At 43.4% G+C, this 17,854-nt stretch overlaps 1 protein-coding gene across 6 annotated transcripts in view; it reads left to right on the top strand.

Moving 5' to 3' along the window:
• Nucleotides 1-17,854, top strand: part of SMARCC2 (SWI/SNF related BAF chromatin remodeling complex subunit C2) — a 501,863-nt gene that overhangs the window by 7,668 nt on the left and 476,341 nt on the right. For all 6 annotated transcript variants that reach the window (XM_085600307.1, XM_085600305.1, XM_085600303.1 and 3 more), the window contains exons 4-5: nucleotides 6,872-6,953; nucleotides 7,669-7,761. In XM_085600307.1, coding sequence (XP_085456433.1) covers nucleotides 6,872-6,953; nucleotides 7,669-7,761 — 175 coding nt within the window. The remainder of the gene's footprint in view (nucleotides 1-6,871; nucleotides 6,954-7,668; nucleotides 7,762-17,854) is intronic.

Genomic DNA, 17,854 nt, shown 5'->3' with positions numbered 1-17,854 from the left:
GGGGACCCATGTGTTCCTTTTTAGGTCGAGCCTAGCGCAGCGCGCATCCGCTGTTCTAGAAAATGACCTATTGGAATCACTTCAGCTTTTCAGCAAACTCGTGCGTGTGGCTAAAAAAAGCTACATGCACAAGTTTGCTGAAAAGCTGAAGTGATTGGCCATTGCATGTGGCTTTCAAAAATTGAAATCCCGCAATTGGCCAAAGGCAGGTGCATGTCCCGCCTTCTCTCTAAATGTAGACTCCCATGGCCTAGGTGTCTCGGGAGCGAGCAGCAGCGCAGCGGGTGCCAGCTGCATTCCTTAGATTCCTGGAAGTGCTCGCGCGCACCACTCATTATTTTGTTGTGTTCTTTTTATCCTGCCTGCCCAGTAATGCGTGACTAATGCTACGTCACGAAACGATCTATTTTTGGACTGCGAGTCATATCCTTTCATCTAGTAATTTTTAACCAGCTTGCATGAAACCATTCCCAGATTTACACAACACTGATCTACAAACGACGACACACACCACCTGCCACGGGAGCGGTCAGAAGAGCTTCAGATGAAATCTTATTTTAAAACCACATTTAAGATTTGCAAAGGTAATATTAAGCTATGCTAAACCGACAAGGCTGCGTTTCAGCGTGTGGCTTCTGTTTGTCAGCATACCTCGGATAGATTTCAAACTTTGCTGCAGTTTCCGTGGTCAAACGCACCTCAGCATTTCAGAGCACCACACACTTTTCTAGACTACAAGCTCTTTCGAAAGCACCCGACCCAAACACCAGTGCTGGAAAACGAATACTCCAGAAAACCACAAATTAGGCAAAGGGGCAGAGTGAGGAACAGTGAAGTCTTGGGGAGCAGGACCAATAGGGACAGTCTATGGTCTGTCGGTACACAGGCATTAAGTCTACCGCCTAAGAAATTAACAACAACAATGTGCCAGTAAAGATGTGTTGGTTTGTGTAATGTGCCTGCCGCAGAGCACGTCATATAAGGTGTGGGTCATAGACATGTATTCTTAGTGAGAAACATCGGTGGGCTAATGAGATTCTTAAAGGGGTACTTGTGTCAGCTGCAGGTCACAAGTTACAACACTGGCATAACAGCTCAGTGAGCTATGTGTAAATCTTAGTAGTTCTTCGGAATCTGCAAGGCACTTCTTTCAGTCATACACATTTCAACTGAATCTTTCATTATTTTAAATTTTACAGAAAAGGTTGCATTGGGCACAAGGAACATAACGAAAACCACGGCATTTAAATTCTATTCTGTATAAATGGTTATGATTGTTGCTACATACGTAAGAGTTACTGCCACAACCAGAGTCCAGACTGGTCCCACTCTGTGCCAGCAGCGTCCATCACAATGTAGAACACGCACCTTCAAACGTACCCATCGGTAACAAATCGCACGCACAATCTCTCAAGCGTCGACATACCTACTCGCAGACACAGCATTCACATAACAAACCATCATACAAACGCCACGAAGGACACCAACATGAACATTCACATGGTCACCACCTCACTAATTATTGTTAGACACACCACATGCACCCCAACATACACATGACTGAGAAGAGCTGTAGAGGAAGTTGCTGAAACTGGAAGCGCGAGGCCTCCATTCCAATCACAGTCTCAGAACTTCATCAAGTATCACAAGCCAACTGTGCCTCAAATTCAAAATATGTATGCTTTGAGTGTTTAATATAATTAAGGCTTTCAGATTTCCATTTTTACTGACTTGAAAAACAGATTTCATAATGCTGTATAAATACCAGTAGATAAAGACAGATAAAGTTGGCAGAAAGTTCTCCGTCACCTTCCGTAATTTGTTCCAAAAACTGTGGTCTGTGCTCTCATCCTGTCACGCATCGGCAATGTGCTTTTTCTTAGCCTGCCTTAAAATAGCTTTTCAATTAATCCCACAGATTCACAATGCCCTACCCCTCTGCTGTCATATTCCACCTTACTCAAGAGGGCCGCACTAGTTTCCAGGCCACAAACGTGTCCAGTTTGAAGACCCTGTGCTTCTCACACCACATGTTCTATGAAGAGCGTCAATTGTGTATCCATCCTAAGCTTACATCCTACCCTTCGACTTGCTAAATGCATCGCTTATGGCTGTACCATATGCTAGGAGTGAAAAGTGGGGTAGCGGGTCGTGTTCTTTTCTGGGTCCTTTCGAGCTACGTTCAGAGCCTTCCGTAAAAAGTTAAAGACCTGGCTATTCTCTCAGCCCTGGGCACCTTGTCTGCTGTGGCCCATCTATCATGACCTATTTTCTATCTTCTAGCGTCTGGACACCCTCCATGGAGCTGTTTCAACTCTAAAGATACGCTTCATTCAGACCCGCTTCATTATTCACATTTGTTTGTTAAGCCTTTTCTTATTCTGTAAATCATTAAAACTATAAAGTGTCATATTCCCTTTTATAAAATGTAAGGCCTCGCTTTAGGCCTCCTCTTTGGTGAGGAAGGATGTCTTCGCCTACTAACTTAAAACCTCAACACCTGGTTTGAACTATTTGGCCCAGTGAGATTTTCTGATCATTCAGAAATATGATTTATTGATTGTTTCTGTGTTTTGCTTTTATGTGAAAATGAAATTATTCAGAAACTTGAACTTCATGTTACTTGGTCTTCTATAATTCCCTGAGTTACGAACCTGTTCACAGGGGAACCTTCATGAAACTTTGCACGTGAATTACCTTGTGCAGGTTGCGCTGTTCTTAAACTGCTCAGATACACATTAGGTATTGCTCACACAAAAAAAGTGAAAAAGGGGTTATATTGTTTCTAGTACCACAGCACTGAAATCATTGTCGCCTTCACTTAGTCTCCTACCGTTGCACGCGTTTTCTTCTCTTTCTTCGCAAATTCAGCCAATTAATAGTTTGATTCTGTATCCACAGCTAAAAGCATCAGCTGTATTCTCATAGCTCTAGACCAGTGGTTCATAACTTTTTTTACTTGTGTTGACCCCCACTTAATCATTATTGGAACCTGGGAATCACCACGGAATAATTATTGGAATCAGAGGACCCCCCACTGAGTCATTACTGGAAGCCGGGGACCCCAACATAAGCATTTGTGTTGATTTGAAACACAAAACAATACACAAAAATACAGTAACAAGAATTCATCAAACAAATCTAAAATGATTAAATATTTGATTTAATTCACAAACCATCATTAAAAAAACAGAATTGTAATTTTAATGAAAAGGTTGGAGCTTTTCTAGATACAAATTGCTACTCATCGTATATACTATATTCTGTTTGATGCACTTGCACTGCTCCTGCAAATCAGTCTGAGGAAAGCAACTACATTTCTAGCCTCCCATTTCAAATTCCATTACATTTTATAGAATGTTTTAACATGTTCAGCTTGACATTTAGCTTCTTCATTTATAAACAATGTGTTAATCTGTTAATACTATTTAATTTTCGGAGCAGTTGCTGTGTAGGGTTTGTGGACCCGTAGGGGTCCCCGGACCACAGGTTAAGAACTGTTGCTCTAGATCATATCCCTGTCTGTCTCTCGCAGTGAAGCATTGACAGTTTTTCGTGCACCCTCTCGTGTTTTGAAGTGACCAGTGCCAGCACTCTATACACAAATAAACATTTTTCACCACTCTGATGAGTACATGAGTAGATAAAGTGCATCAAATTCTCTTCTTCTCTAAGTGCACAGGTACAATCTGAACGATCTATTGCACACTTCCATCATTTCCACACCCGTTTTTCAGATATTCTAAATTTAATGAGAGAAATTATTTTGCTAAGACCATATAGAGATTTCATGACTAGATTGATAGAAAGTTCTGGGCTGTTAGATTCTACACTCCAAATAATACCACTCAGTGCCACATAATTATACACCACATAATTACACTCTACTGAGTGCAACATACACTCCACATAATACCACTCCGTACCACATAATTACACACCACGTAATTACACTCTACTCAATGCAACATAAATACACTCCACATAATACCACTCAGTACCACATAATTTTATGTTAAAATATTTTTTTAATCCTGTTGTTCACTTGTATATAATGTCGTCTTGGTTTGTATAAAGGTAATAAAAATGCTTAACACTTTTTATTATAACTTTTCAACATGATGCACAGCAGCCACAATGCTCTACAACATAGCCAAAAGTTCTGGCTAAACGCATACGTTCCCAAAGGCGAGACCTATTGGCTATGCCAGTGCTTGTTTCCACATACCGTATATATGAGCTGCATCCCGGTAGCAGTGCATTCAGGGAAGGAATAAAGTACAGGTGATGTCAGGGCATGCTAAAGTGTTTTTTGGGGTATGGCAGAATATCCCTTTCTGACAGTTGATTTCACTCAGCCTAGCCTGCTCAAATAAAACCTGACAGACATGGTCCTTAGTGCTCAAAAATCAGAGGTAAGGTGATATCCTAGGGAATAAGAAATACCTTCGATTTCTCATGTATTTTATGTGTAACAAATACACTTTTGATTTTAAACACCTGTATGTTTTTGGAGCAAGGCATGATTTTGTACAGCTTGAAATTCATAATTAAAAGCTGCATTTTCACCTTTAAAATGGTCTTCTAAGGAGCAGTTAGCAAAAAAGCAGTGGCCCTGCTTGTGACATATTACTGATGAGTTTAAGATCTGGGAAGAGTGCTAAGGCACTGTAGTTTCGAGCTATTGTAGACACCTGTGCTACCTCTCCCATACTCCTTATTTTTTAGGTGATTTTTTTTACCTGATTATTAAGTAAAACATTGACTAACCTCTGATTTATTCCTTGTACTGCTTTCATCAAATGTCCATTCTTTTTCTTTTCAGTGGATACGTTGGGTCATATGTATCAACGCATTTCCTCAGACACAGAATGGGCAAAACCCGTTGATACATCTGGCCCTTAGTCCTGGGAAGATGAGAAAACAGTGAATTTAATTGGGCCTTCGAAAAAGTATCCACGACCAAGATTGCAAAGTGATGCAACTGTATGAGGCTTCACTTTTTGTATGTACGTATAAGTGTCAGGCTTTGGCTTGCATAGCTCAGCACTCACAATAAATCAGAAATTAATCTGAGGAAGTGATGTAAGCAGCCAAGAAGTTAGCTGCAGGCGAGGAACTGATAGCAAATGAGAAGTTGCTTATAAGGAGCTGGCCGAAAGTGAATAGCTAACCGAATGCGGATGAGAAACTAGAGCCCAACCATATCTGCGTTTAAAACGCGACTTCATCACCCTTTACTTTTCAAGTGCTACTACTCTCAATTATCTCTACCTCTGCATCTCAAAACTGACCTGTTGGATAGCATGCCTTTCCATGGCTGAGGCCACCCACAGCTCCTCTACTTCATCTCTGTGTTAAAATTGCAAGACCCCCCATAGAGGATCTTTCACTCTGCTTTTAATATTTTTGTTCCTCTGAGGTAAGAATGTTGGCTATGCTGAGGTGATGGATACTTTACTGAAGTGGGCAGATGGTGATACTATTGATGAGGCATTTTTATAAAACTTGATTGTGAACAGAAAAAAATCATTTTCTTCACTCCTATATTTCATAAGCACTACTATTCTTAGGCTATCGCCATTTACTTGCATCTGGATTCAGAATTATGCAGCTGTGATCCTTCTGTTAAGGGTTGTTTTGCTTTTTGTGTAATGGCTGCTATGCTTGTGGCCTCCCTGATTAGAATTGTCCTTAACCACTCTGGTATATGTTGTCACAAACCTCCGCAACCCCAAATGTACATCGTCACAAACAACCCCTTACTGCCCATAGTAACTCACTCTTTGCAGTACTTTTTCATACAAGCACAGTTTAGCTCTGTCTTCTGTTGTGATTTCCACGCTCTTCATGGTTGCACGCCACTTCCAGCTGCACACAAGTACTGTATGCGCTACACATTGTCACGTATGCACATTGTGCTGTAGAGCATGATGCATGCACTCTATCCTTCACATTGCTTGTGGCCATCCTGTTGTATATTGTCGCGCACAGCACAGCCTTCCTGCTGCCCATCACCATAAACATGCCTGTAGTATAAATAGTCTTACTGATGACCTTCCTGGTGTAACCTCCTTCAGCTTAACAACTTAACAAGCTTAAAATCTTTGGCCGTGACAAGACCTTGAACCTAACTTATCTTTTTGTTCTTGATATGTTTGCGCTTAAGTTTATTAAATATGGGTTTAAATTTTGACATGGACTAACTTTGGACTCCTGGAGTTAGCAGCAGTTGTTTTAATCAAAGTTTCCCCCTCCATTATCTCCTGCACAGATAGTTACGGTAGTCTGCGAAAGTATAAACTTGCTGTTAAATTATTGCAATTATTAGTATGTTGGTCTCTTCACATACTCCTGTCGTAGGCTGCAGAGTGCTCCGCATGCTACACTATGACTCTAAAGGCTCACCGAAAGATACCATGAAACTGCTGTGTGGTGCTGCATGAAAAGGGTTGATTTTAAATTGATCTTTATTTATGTTCAGGTGCCTAGAGAATACCAAATCTAGAAAGTCCATACTTATCCCTCTGAAAGAAATGTACTTATCAGTAATTGTGATCTCCTTGCCTCAAATGATCTTGATGGTGTAGAGTGATCTCCTTTCAAGGTTCCCACCTGTGGAATACTCTCCCAAACAAAATTCGTCACTGTCCGTTCATACGGATTTTCAAAAAGGTGCTGAAGATGTCCCTGGTCTAGGATACAGCTGTTATTTTGGTCCTTTGCCAGGAGGCCTCCTTTTATAGCAATGTGCATGCTGCTGGCAGAGTTCAGTTTATTTATTACTTCTTACACAAGCTCTGCATGCTTATCTTCTTCATTTAGGCCTCCATGCGGTACATTGGCTTACACAACTCATTTTCTTTTTAAGGCGGAGGTTCGATTTCCAGAACCCATCACGAATGGATCGCAACGTGGAAATGTTCATGACCATTGAGAAGTCCCTGGTACAGGTATGCACTGGAGTCCACACTCTACCACAGCTTCACTATTTTACACCTTCTCTTCTCAGCTCAACAGTTCCCTAATCTCTGCTACCTCTTACCTGCTCTCCATGCCTGTCCTTCTCTCTGCTATCTAACCTCCTAATCCTATCACTGTGCTAGCTCCTTCCTTCCCTACCTCTGTATCCACTCCAATTACCTTACTTCTGCTTTCCTTTATATTCTCTGCTTCCTCCTCAATCCTCTACCTCATTACCACTCCCAACTACTTTACATCTGCTCTCTATCAGCTACTTCATCGCCACTCTCTGCTACTTTTCACTTGCCCCTTACTTGCTGGTTTACCTCTGTCTCCTCAATGTCTGAATCATGCGATCTCACATCTACTACATGAGCTCCACTCTTATGTCACTTTACCTCCTCTTCCTGCAGCTTTGCCTCCCATCTCTGTTTCCTTGTCCCTTTTCCCCACACGTCTTAATGTACTTTTCCTGCTCTGTCGCCTCCACTGGCTCATAACTGCTCCTTTAACTCAATTCTAAAATCCAGTATCTCTCCTGCTCTTTAAGTTTCATCATCTTTGCTTATTTCTAGCATTATTACGTTCTCTTGTCACTGTTGAAGTGAAGTGCAGGTGGACTTTGTAACATGATGAACTTTACTCAAAGATAATTTAAACAAACCAATCCAGTCCTGACGAATGGTTGAATGTTTATGTCTCCAGAATAACTGCTTGGCACGGCCAAACATTTACCTACACCCAGAAATTGAGGCCAAACAGCTCAGCAAATTGAAGGACATTGTGAAACGTCACCAGGTAACTCATTTTGTTCTCTATTTCTTTATTTATTTAGTTTGCACAGTGCACAATTACCCCAAAAGGTGGCTGAAAGTCCAAAAGGCATCATATTTGTTCAGAGAAAATTTTGTTTTCAAGAGGATGTGAAAAGTCAAGGGATTGGCTAGGGCCTTTACATCTTGGGGTAAAGAATTCCAGTGGTTGATAGTGAGAAGTAAAAAGGGCAACCACCCCACCATGCCTTGTCAATTTTTGGGAGGCAGAGTAGTGCTACAAAATTAGAGTGTTGAACTCTGTAAGGAATTTAGGGGACATATTGTTTTTTCAGACATACAGGGCCTTTTCCATTAATGACATTCTACCATTTGAAAAAGGAATCTGGGCGTTTGCCCTGGTGTTTTAATAAACTAATGCTTTGAAGGCCAGAGTAAGTAGAAGATGTACAGCTATGATTTGACAGGTTATTGGCGGGGGGGCTAATCTGATATAAAGGAAGCTCCAGCTAGAGCATATTTGCTTAGATTAATTTAATGTGACGAAATAATATCAGAAGAGGCAAGATCTTTTTTCTGCATTTTGAGGTACTGAAAGCAGACCGAGGTAACCTTGCTGAGAAGAAATGAATCTGGAAAAAAAAGAAGCCAGAATTATGAACAGAATCAGCTGGAATAGAAGCAGAAACCAGATCAGATGGCCATCAGCCGTGTGACTAGTTTTCCATAGAACACCCACAATAAAAACTCCTGTTTGGGCCTGGTTTTAGCCAAGACCTTTTCATTTTTAATACGCATAAAAATATGTCCATACTATATAACTAAAGCACAGCAGCTTTGCGCCTTTCCCTCTTCATCCATTTGTCTGCTAATGTGTCATACACATTTTGCTTCCACTCACCATAGCATAGAGCATTGGACAGTTAGTTGAACTCACATTGGCTTATCTGACTCTGTGATGTCATTCTGTTTCTGCACAATGCGCATATCTGCACAAATGTAGTCCCTTTCAGTGCCAGGGACTACTGTCACAAAATGGGCCTATGTTTTTTGTTTTGTTTGTTTTTTATCCTTTTGACAAGACCCTGGTACCAACCCCCCAGCTCTACAATATTGGCATCATATTTGAGAGTGATTTGATTATCTGAGTAAACCCCAAAGGAGAGACTGAATAAACAAATAAAGTGGATTGGAGAAGCTACAAGAATGTTGAAAAGTGTGGATCTCTGGGAAGAACCTTGACGAGTGTTATGTTATGTTAGATGATATTTGTATAGCGCACTGGCACCAAAGGTTTCCTGGCGCTTAACCCAAAAAGAGTGATAACAGCAACGGAACAGAAGGTAACAGTGAGCAGGCTAACAAGGGGGAGGGAAAAGAGAAGTTTTTAGCAATTTCCTAAAATTGAGTAAAGAGGGACTTGACTTGATAGAGGGAGACAAAGAGTTCCAGAGGGACGGGGCCAGAGAGGCAAAGCAGCGGCCTCCGAACCTCTTGGTTCTTACTCTGGGAACAGTCAAGAGATGGAGATGAGCAGAGCGTAAGTTACGCGAAGGTCGATGGACCGTGACTAGAGATTGCAAAAAAGCAGGGCTAGTGCAGTGGAGGGCTTTATAGGTGATACACGCCACCTTAAAGGCTGCCCTTTGTCCAATTGGCAGCCAATGAAGTTGCTGTAAAAGCGATTTAGCTGACTGCCACCTGGGGAGTTTGTAAATGAGACGGGCCGCCTGGTTCTGAACGACCTGAAGGCGATACAGAAGACAATAAGGGAGTCCATGATAAATAGAGTTGGAGAAATCCAGGCGAGATAGAACCAGGGAGATAACAACCTGAGTTAAAGCAGATGATGAAAGTAGATGGCTGACCTTACGGATCTTCCTGAGCTGGTACATGGAGGAGGAGATGACAGCCCCCGCTTGGGCTTTCAGTGAGAGTTCTGCATCGATTATCACGCCGAGACTCTTCACTGAATTAAGCGGGACTGGGAGGGGGCCCAGTTCAGAGGGCCAGAACTGCGGGCCCCAGTAAGAAGAGCTGGAGCCAGGAAGGAGCAGTTCTGTCTTCCCCGGGTTCAGCTTTAATTGATTGATATTCATCCATTCCAGTATGTGAATCATCACAGAATGGAAGGTCTTTTCTGCATTGGGGGAATTGAGAGGGAAGATGATTTGTAGATCATCGGCGTAATTATACACCGTGATATCCCAGTTCCTAAGAGAGTGGATCAGAGGACGGAGATAAAGGTTAAACAGCAGTGGTGAGGTAGAAGAGCCCTGAGGGACTCCACAGGTAGTTGCAGTCTTCCCAGCAACAAAAGGGCCTAGACGTACAGCCTGTGTTCTACCAGTTAAGAATGACGAGATCCAGTTGAAGGCGGTGCCCTGGATGCCTGCCTGTGCGACACGCCGGAGGAGGATGTTATGGTCCACCGTGTCGAATGCGGCAGACAGATCCAAAAGCACCAGAGCCTGAGGAGTACCAACATCCGCATTACTTCTAAGGGTGTTCAAGACTGCGAGAATGACCGCCTCGGTCGAATGAGCGGGTCTGAACCCAGCTTGATTGGGCTCGAGGTAACTGGAGGACTCAATGAAATGTGAGAGAGTTTGAGTCACTTGAGCCTCCAGGAGTTTTGAGAGAAAGGGAAGAAGGGAAATGGGACGAAAGTTAGAGAGTTCCCCAGGGTCTGCTCTGGGTTTCTTTAGAAGGGGTACCAAGATAGCCTCCTTGAAGGAAGCAGGGACAGTACCACTGTTGAGAGAATCATTCAACAAGGAGAGAATGCAGTCCGGAAGCTTAAGACAGAGGTCCCGCATAACTGAGGGCGGGCAGCAATCGCTGGGGGAACCTGATTTGACTCGAGTTACAAGTCGAGCCAAAGAATCAGCGTTAAGGGCAGGAAACAACGTGATGGTCGAGTGATTGTTGGGCGTTAAGTCCAGAAAGGATGGCTGGCTAGGAGAAGGGATCGAATTTTTAATTTTTATAATTTTTTCAATGAAAAAAGAGTTGAGGGCATCGCATGTCTCTTGAGAGGGAGTTTGAGCAGGAAGAGTTCTATCATCGGTGGTAAGCTCGTTCATAATTTTAAACACTTCCTTAGATTTATTGGCTGCTGAGGAGAGCCTATCCGAGAAGTGGGCTGATTTGGCTAAGATGATGGCTGCTTTATATTCTCTGCGAGCAGTAATATAGAGTGATCTAGCTGAATCAGAGTAAGTATGCCTCCAAATGCGTTCCTGTTGTCGTACTTTTAGTTTATGCAGTTTAAGGTCATGCGTGTACCATCTATGAGAGGCAGAGTGCTTAGTGGGGGGGAAACGTGTCAACGGGGCAAACTGGTCACTGGCAGACTTTAGCCAGTTGGTAATGTTACTGTCTAACGTGTCAAGATCAGAGCAGACTGTGGGATCCCAGGCTGGGCTGGTATCAGCTAAGGTCGTAAAAAAGGCTTGGGAATCCAGTGTGTTCCACTTACGAGAGAGCCTGCCAGCCATACGAGGGGCAGGGAGCCTGCCTGTGAGAGTGAGGACCGTGTCCACTAAGAAGTGGTCGGACCAGACACAAGGAGAGACAGTAGGCTGAGACAGCGCTAAGTTATGTGACCAGATTTGATCTAAAATGTGGCCCTTGCAGTGGGTGGGGCAGAGAATCTGTTGCGTCAGATTCAGACTGTGCAGCATTTCAAACAGTTCAAAGGCATGAGAGCCGGCGTTGGGGTCGCTGTACCAGTAATTAAGATCGCCAATAAGTGCAAAACTGGCATGATGAGTCAGAATGGAGGACAGATGTTCACTCAGCACAGTGGCAAAAGTAGGCATAGGATATGGTGGCCGATAGAGGAGGAGCAGTGCAAAGGCACCTGTGTTGGTTCCTATACTAAGGAGCAGATTTTCCACCCCTGGTATAGAGAGAGACACAAGTAATAGACTTGAAAGTAGAGCTGCCTGGGAAAGAGTAGAATAACCCTGTGTGACCAGATTCTGAGGGCGAAATCTAGTATTTAGTAGCATTCTGGTGCTGTAATAGCACGTTGAGGTCACTGTTGCTCTGCAAATACTATTCATTAATTGATTTATTCACTATAGAGCTAATGAACAAGGTATGTCAGGGCTGTAAGTATAGCATTGTAGGAGCAGCACATGTCTGTGGGGAGGGCTTTAAATTGTTCTTAAGTAATTTAGGAACAAGGTACTGCTGATGGATATTTTACAGCAGTGCAGGGGTGGAAGACACAGTACAGTAGTGAAAGGACAGTCTGGTGCAGCGTCGTAGGGGCCTGGCATGTGGCTCCCCAGGTAGGAAGTGAGCTAGGCACAGTACAGTATTGTGATGCAGTGCAAGATGCTTTAACAGCAAGGCAGATCAGGTAAGGCTTCACAGTGGCAGTGCATACTTTCAGTGGGGGCTACCTCAGAACAGAGGTGGTGGGGGGGTGCAAAGATAAATAAAGCGAACTTACCGCTGCATGCCTATCCTCCATCCTCGCTAGCCCCGGAAGCTCCCAGGCTCTCCCAGCCTATCACGACGGTGCGTGAGCAGCGTCGTGATTGGTCTAAGCGGCCTGGCCACTCAGACAGTGCCTGTGAGCCTGGGCATGTTCTCCGTCAGGCTGTGCAACACAGCCCAGTGGAAAACATGGTAAGTGCGCATGATTGCCTGGCCGGCCCAAGAGGGCCGGCCAAGCAGTCATGCCCACTTAGTGTGGGAGTGTAAACCACTCCTGCTCCCTCTCACGGCAGCGAGCACAACCCCGCCCCGGCTAGGAGTCCTGCACAGAAAAATAAAATGATAACGTTTTGTTATCATTTTTTTTGTTCTCTCACTAAGCAGTGGGGTGACACTCCTCTGCCTTAGTGGGGGAGATGCAACTGCATACATTGTGAATGTGGGAGCTGGTTATGGTCCAGCACCTTAAGGGCAATGGGCGGAGGGAGGGTGTCTGATGACAGCATTTCAGAGGGATTGTAGAGGGACTAGCTAAAACGATGTAGGGTCATTGAAGGGGCCTAAGAAAGAAGTTGGTGAAAAGGTACAGCCTTACAGGAACTAAGGCAGAGAATAACTTAAATATAGCCTTACAAGGGCAGTGAAAGTCACCAAGGACGAAGACTAGTTGTTAGACTTGGCCCTTTTTTGCAGGGTCAACCCTGAACCTTTTGCCTTCCTCCTGTATTTTCTCTGACCTGTTGGTGGTGGTTTTAGGACTCTGGGCAATTTACCACTGCTGATCAGTGCTAAAGTGCATATGCTCTCTTTTTTGTAAATTGTTGTAATGGATTAGTGACTCCATGATTGGCTTATTTGATTTACTTATCTGACCTTAGTACTGTGCACCATGTGTGCCCAGGGCCTGTAAATCAAATGCTGCTGGTGGGCTTGCAGCACTGGTTGTGCCACCCACAGAAGCAGCTTGTAAAATATGGCTCAGGCCTGCCATTGCAGAGCCTGTGTGCAGTCTGGGACTGCCATGTCAACTTTGCAAGTGCGCCCACTTGCCAGTCCCTAAACATTCCCTTTTCTACATATTAGTCACCCCTAAGGTAGGCCCAAGGGCAGGGTGCATTGTATGTGAAAGGTAGGACATGCCCTGATGTGTGTGGCATATCCTGATAATGAATTACAGCCAATTACGTTTTTCACTATTGCAAGGCTACCTGCTCCCATAGGCCAGAATGGGCAGTTTGATTATAACATCTTATAATCCTAATTGACCCAGGGAACAAGGTAGAAAAACTAATTTAGTATGCCTGAACTCAGAATGTTAAAATACACCTTTTAGTGAGGGTAATTTTTACATTCTGTGTTTGAAAATACTACTTTTAGAAAGTAGGTATTTTCTTGCCTAACCCACCAGTATGCCTCTGCTAGGTTTGTGTTATTCCATTTCTGGTTTGTGAGTGACAGGGGGCTGGAGAGGGCCTTGACTCCAGCAGTCTGATGGGTCAGGGCTGGGCTGAATAGGACCTGCATTGAATGGAGAGTAGGGGGAGGAGATATCCTTTCACGTGCCGGAACCTTCATAGGATAGAGAGTAGGGGGAGGAGTTTTCCTTTCAGCTACGTGGGCCAGGCCTGCTTTCAACAATGCTGTCTCCACCTCCTGCCAGGCAGCTGCACCAGGGAGGACAGAACTGGTTATGGTTGGGCACAGGCACCCTCTGCCTTCGGAGGACAAAGGATTTTGCAGTTTAAATATTGTCCAGAACTTTGGATCACTTCTGGGAATCAAGACTGTCCCTGCGATAGAGACTGTTTGAGGTTGGCATGCAGTGGTTACTTTACCCAGGAAAGGAGAAAAGGAACATTGTAAGTACTTTTACTATCTTGAGGAAGATCTCCAAGGGCTTGAAGCTGAGCTTGCCTCCTGTTCTGAAGTCTCAGGGACACAAAAACTTCACCACCAGCTCCCCCTGAATTTCCTTGCTGGGAATTCTACCTGCAGTGAGGTGCCTGCTGTTGTTGTGGGCCCTCTGGAGACTGCGTGTCGCTGGGAGCTGGAAGTGCGACGTAACAAGGAAGAAGCATGCCGCCGCAACTGTTCGCCGTCGCATCGCCAGAGAAGCGTGCCGCCGAGGTTGCCGTCGCATCACCGGAGAAGCGTGTCGCAGGGCCTGTCGCTGCTCCAAAGTTCATCGATTTCGCCACACGGCCATCAGGCGTGCACGCATCGCATCCACGTCGCATCGCATCAAAGATGCCATTTTGTCGCATCGCACTGGATCATCGCATCGAGTCACCATCTTGTTGCATCGTAACCGGAACGCAGTAAGAAACCGACGCATCACCTCCTCACCGATAAGGAACCGACGCATCACCTCCCCTGCAGTAAGGAACCTACACATCACCTCCCCCGAAGCAAGGAACCGACGCGTCACCTTCCCTGCGACCCTTTTGTTTGTTTTGCGTGACGCATCCAAGGTACTTTGAGAGTAAAGTGTCACTTTTACCACCTACATTGAACTAAGCTATTTCTGCCATCATAAAGTCATATTCTTGATATTGTATTGTGGATTTTTGTCTTTTGGTCTTGTGTTAAGTCTAGTAAAGATTGCTTATTTTTCTAAACTGGTGTGGTGTCCTTTTGTAGTGTTTTCACTGTATTACTGTATGTGTTCACAAATTCTTTACACACTGCCTCTGAGATAAGCTTGTCTGCTCGTGCCAAGCTACCAACGGGGTGAGCAGGAGTTATTTTAGGAGTGTAGCCCCTTACCCTGACTAGAAGCAAGGGTCCCTATTTGGACAAAGGTGCAAACCATTGCCAACTAGAGATCCATTTCTAACACTAATATTGCAATGCAGTAATGCAACACAGAAGTCAAAAGTGGGAAAGCTAGGTACAGCAAAGCAGGAGTTCAAGGTGGACAGATGCATCCGTGCTGGCGTAAGAAAGTTCCCTCTTTTTGCATAGATGCCCCCACTTTTTGCCAAACTACTGATGTACTTTGACTTAGTGTGCCCTGGGGTCCTGCCAATCGGGTACCCAGGGCCAATGTTCTTTCCCTAAACTGCATTAAACAGAACCCAATTGGCACTCTTTGGCCTCATGTCAGTCACTTGTAAAAGGTACCAAGGGCACTGTGGGCAGGGAAGAACCGTAAGGGCTGCAGCACTTATTGTTCCACCCTTGGAGGCTCTGCACCTTTACACACACACTGCCATTGCAGGCCGCGTGGTTTAGTGCAGAACTAAGTGAAGAGTAGACATGGCACACATTCCTGTGCACCATGTCTACAACACACTGCCCTGGCATAGGTCAGCCACCCGTCTAGCTGGGTGCTCTATACCAGTGGTGAGGGTACAGATGCATGAGCCCTGTACCCCTACAATGTCTAAACTAATTATGATAGAAAAAAACAGCTAGGTATGCACTCGTATTACACAAAATTGTCAATTCTTCCAATTTAAACAGGATGTCAAATAACAATACTCTTCAGTGTGTGCACCAGGTAAGTGACACTGCCAGTCACCTCGCTTGAACAAAAGGATAAGAATTCTAGAACAATGTCTAGAAATACCCAGTGCACTACTATGTGCCCGAAAGGGGCGTACTCACATATAACAATATCTGAACAACAAATTTCAAAACATTTATACAGAATATTATCCAATTAGACACCAATTGTTAGTGGAAAAAAACCAAAAAAAAAACAAAACACACATACAGTAATGTGAATAGTTAAAAAACTAATTGAAGTCTTCTGCTTTTATTCTTCATGAATACAGATAGCTTCTTTTTTGTAGCAAAACAGAATGCTGCTTGTAGTCAGCATAAGTGCTTTGTGAAAGCTTCACATATTAACAGAAAATCCCAATGCATTTCGGGCTCTCAACTGAGCCCTTCATCAGGGGAATCTAGGAATATAAACAATAATGGTATATCAATTGTAAATACAAAACCAAAGCTTCAATGCTGAACATTTCTAATTGTGGACTCAACCGGAGCCAGGAATTGATGTGTGACTAAATACGAGAAGAGAAAAAAAGAGAAAAACGAAAGAATCCACTGTGTAGCAAACGAAAATGCAGTCCCATCACACCAAGAGCACTGAAAAGAAAGAACAAGAAAAGCGACACCCGTGTGCGCTAAAAAAGATCCGTTTTGAAATACATCTACAGCAGCTGGGGGAAGTGACTAACAGTCCGTAACCAGACTGAAACTAAAGAATAACACCAGTCACCAATTGCAAACGAATGCGTATACAAGAAACTAAAACACATACCTAAGGATTACTGAAGTACGTGGATTACAAAGTTAAAAAGCGCTGAATCAATCCACTGCAAGTAGAAGGCTGTGATTTGGATAAACTCTCTGTAACCAAAAGGAGACTCACTAAGTATCGGATGCCAATCAACAAAGTGATCTTATGAGGATGTGAAACTTAACTCGCTTACCCAGATATAACCAAAGCGTAGCATCAACGAACTGAATCTCATGCCTGTCTTTCCACCAAAAGAAGTTTTCGACAATTGTATCTGCCGGAAAAAGTATGAATGAAATGCTGAGACTTCTAAACGGCTGGTTGTACTCTACCGGAGTGCTCAAAACTATTTAGTTCGAACTTACCTCAAAAAAGATTAATCCACCAAACTTGTAACCACGACCATGAACGCCGAGTCGCTGACTCAACTACCATTACGTGACTGCGGCTTGGTGATTTGAAGAGGGACTGAAACACTTACCTAGAAACAGGACTAGTGAGCAGGCTGTGACTACAGCCGCCATATTGAAACAGGAAGTCCATCACCATAAAGACGATGTCAGTACACAGCGTTAATGGAAACAATAAAGTTAAAATGAAAAAAATGAAAAAGAAGAAAATAAAGGAAAAAGTGAAGGGAAAAAGTGAAAGGATAGTGAATACACTGAAAAATATCTCATGTTCAACATTTGGTACAGTGTGTAACATCTATGTGGCAAAACCTAAACAGTGATATTAACAATGCTGAATAAGTAAACCACAGCTACTCACTCATTGACGTACATTATGCGCAAAAGGAACCAACCAAAGGAATCTTTTTACAAAAAACATGCCAGTTCAAATTTATCATTTAACCCCTTCGGAAGTAAAGTTTGTAAAAACCAGATCCCATGAGATTCACGTTGAGACAGAAATTTCGCCGTGTCTCTGTCTGAACGTGGTTCAATCTTTTCAAGAACGCAGAATCTTAATTGCGCAATAGAATGCTTCATCTCTGACCAGTGCGATGCTAATGGTGAACTTGTGTTTTGGTGCGTATTCTGCTCTTGTGTTCAGTTATGCGAATACATAAAACCCTCTCCGTTTTACCCACATAGTACTTATCACACGGGCATTTAATCAAATAGATCACATGATGTGTATTACAATTCGCATCAAAGTTCAACATGATCTTTTTTCCTGTCCACGGATGGGTAACATATTTGGCACGTGAATCTCATTGGATCTGGTTTTTACAAACTTTATTTCCGAAGGGGTTAAATGATAAATTTGAACTGGCATGTTTTTTGTAAAAAGATTCCTTTGGTTGGTTCCTTTTGCGCATAATGTACGTCAATGAGTGAGTAGTTGTTTACTTATTCATCATTGTTAATATCACTGTTTAGGTTTTGCCACATAGATGTTACACACT

The sequence above is a fragment of the Triturus cristatus genome, chromosome 4_2 (genome assembly GCF_964204655.1).
Source record: "Triturus cristatus chromosome 4_2, aTriCri1.1, whole genome shotgun sequence".
In the NCBI taxonomy this organism is placed as follows: Eukaryota; Metazoa; Chordata; class Amphibia; order Caudata; family Salamandridae; genus Triturus; species Triturus cristatus.
This window is presented reverse-complemented; position numbering and strand designations above follow the sequence as displayed.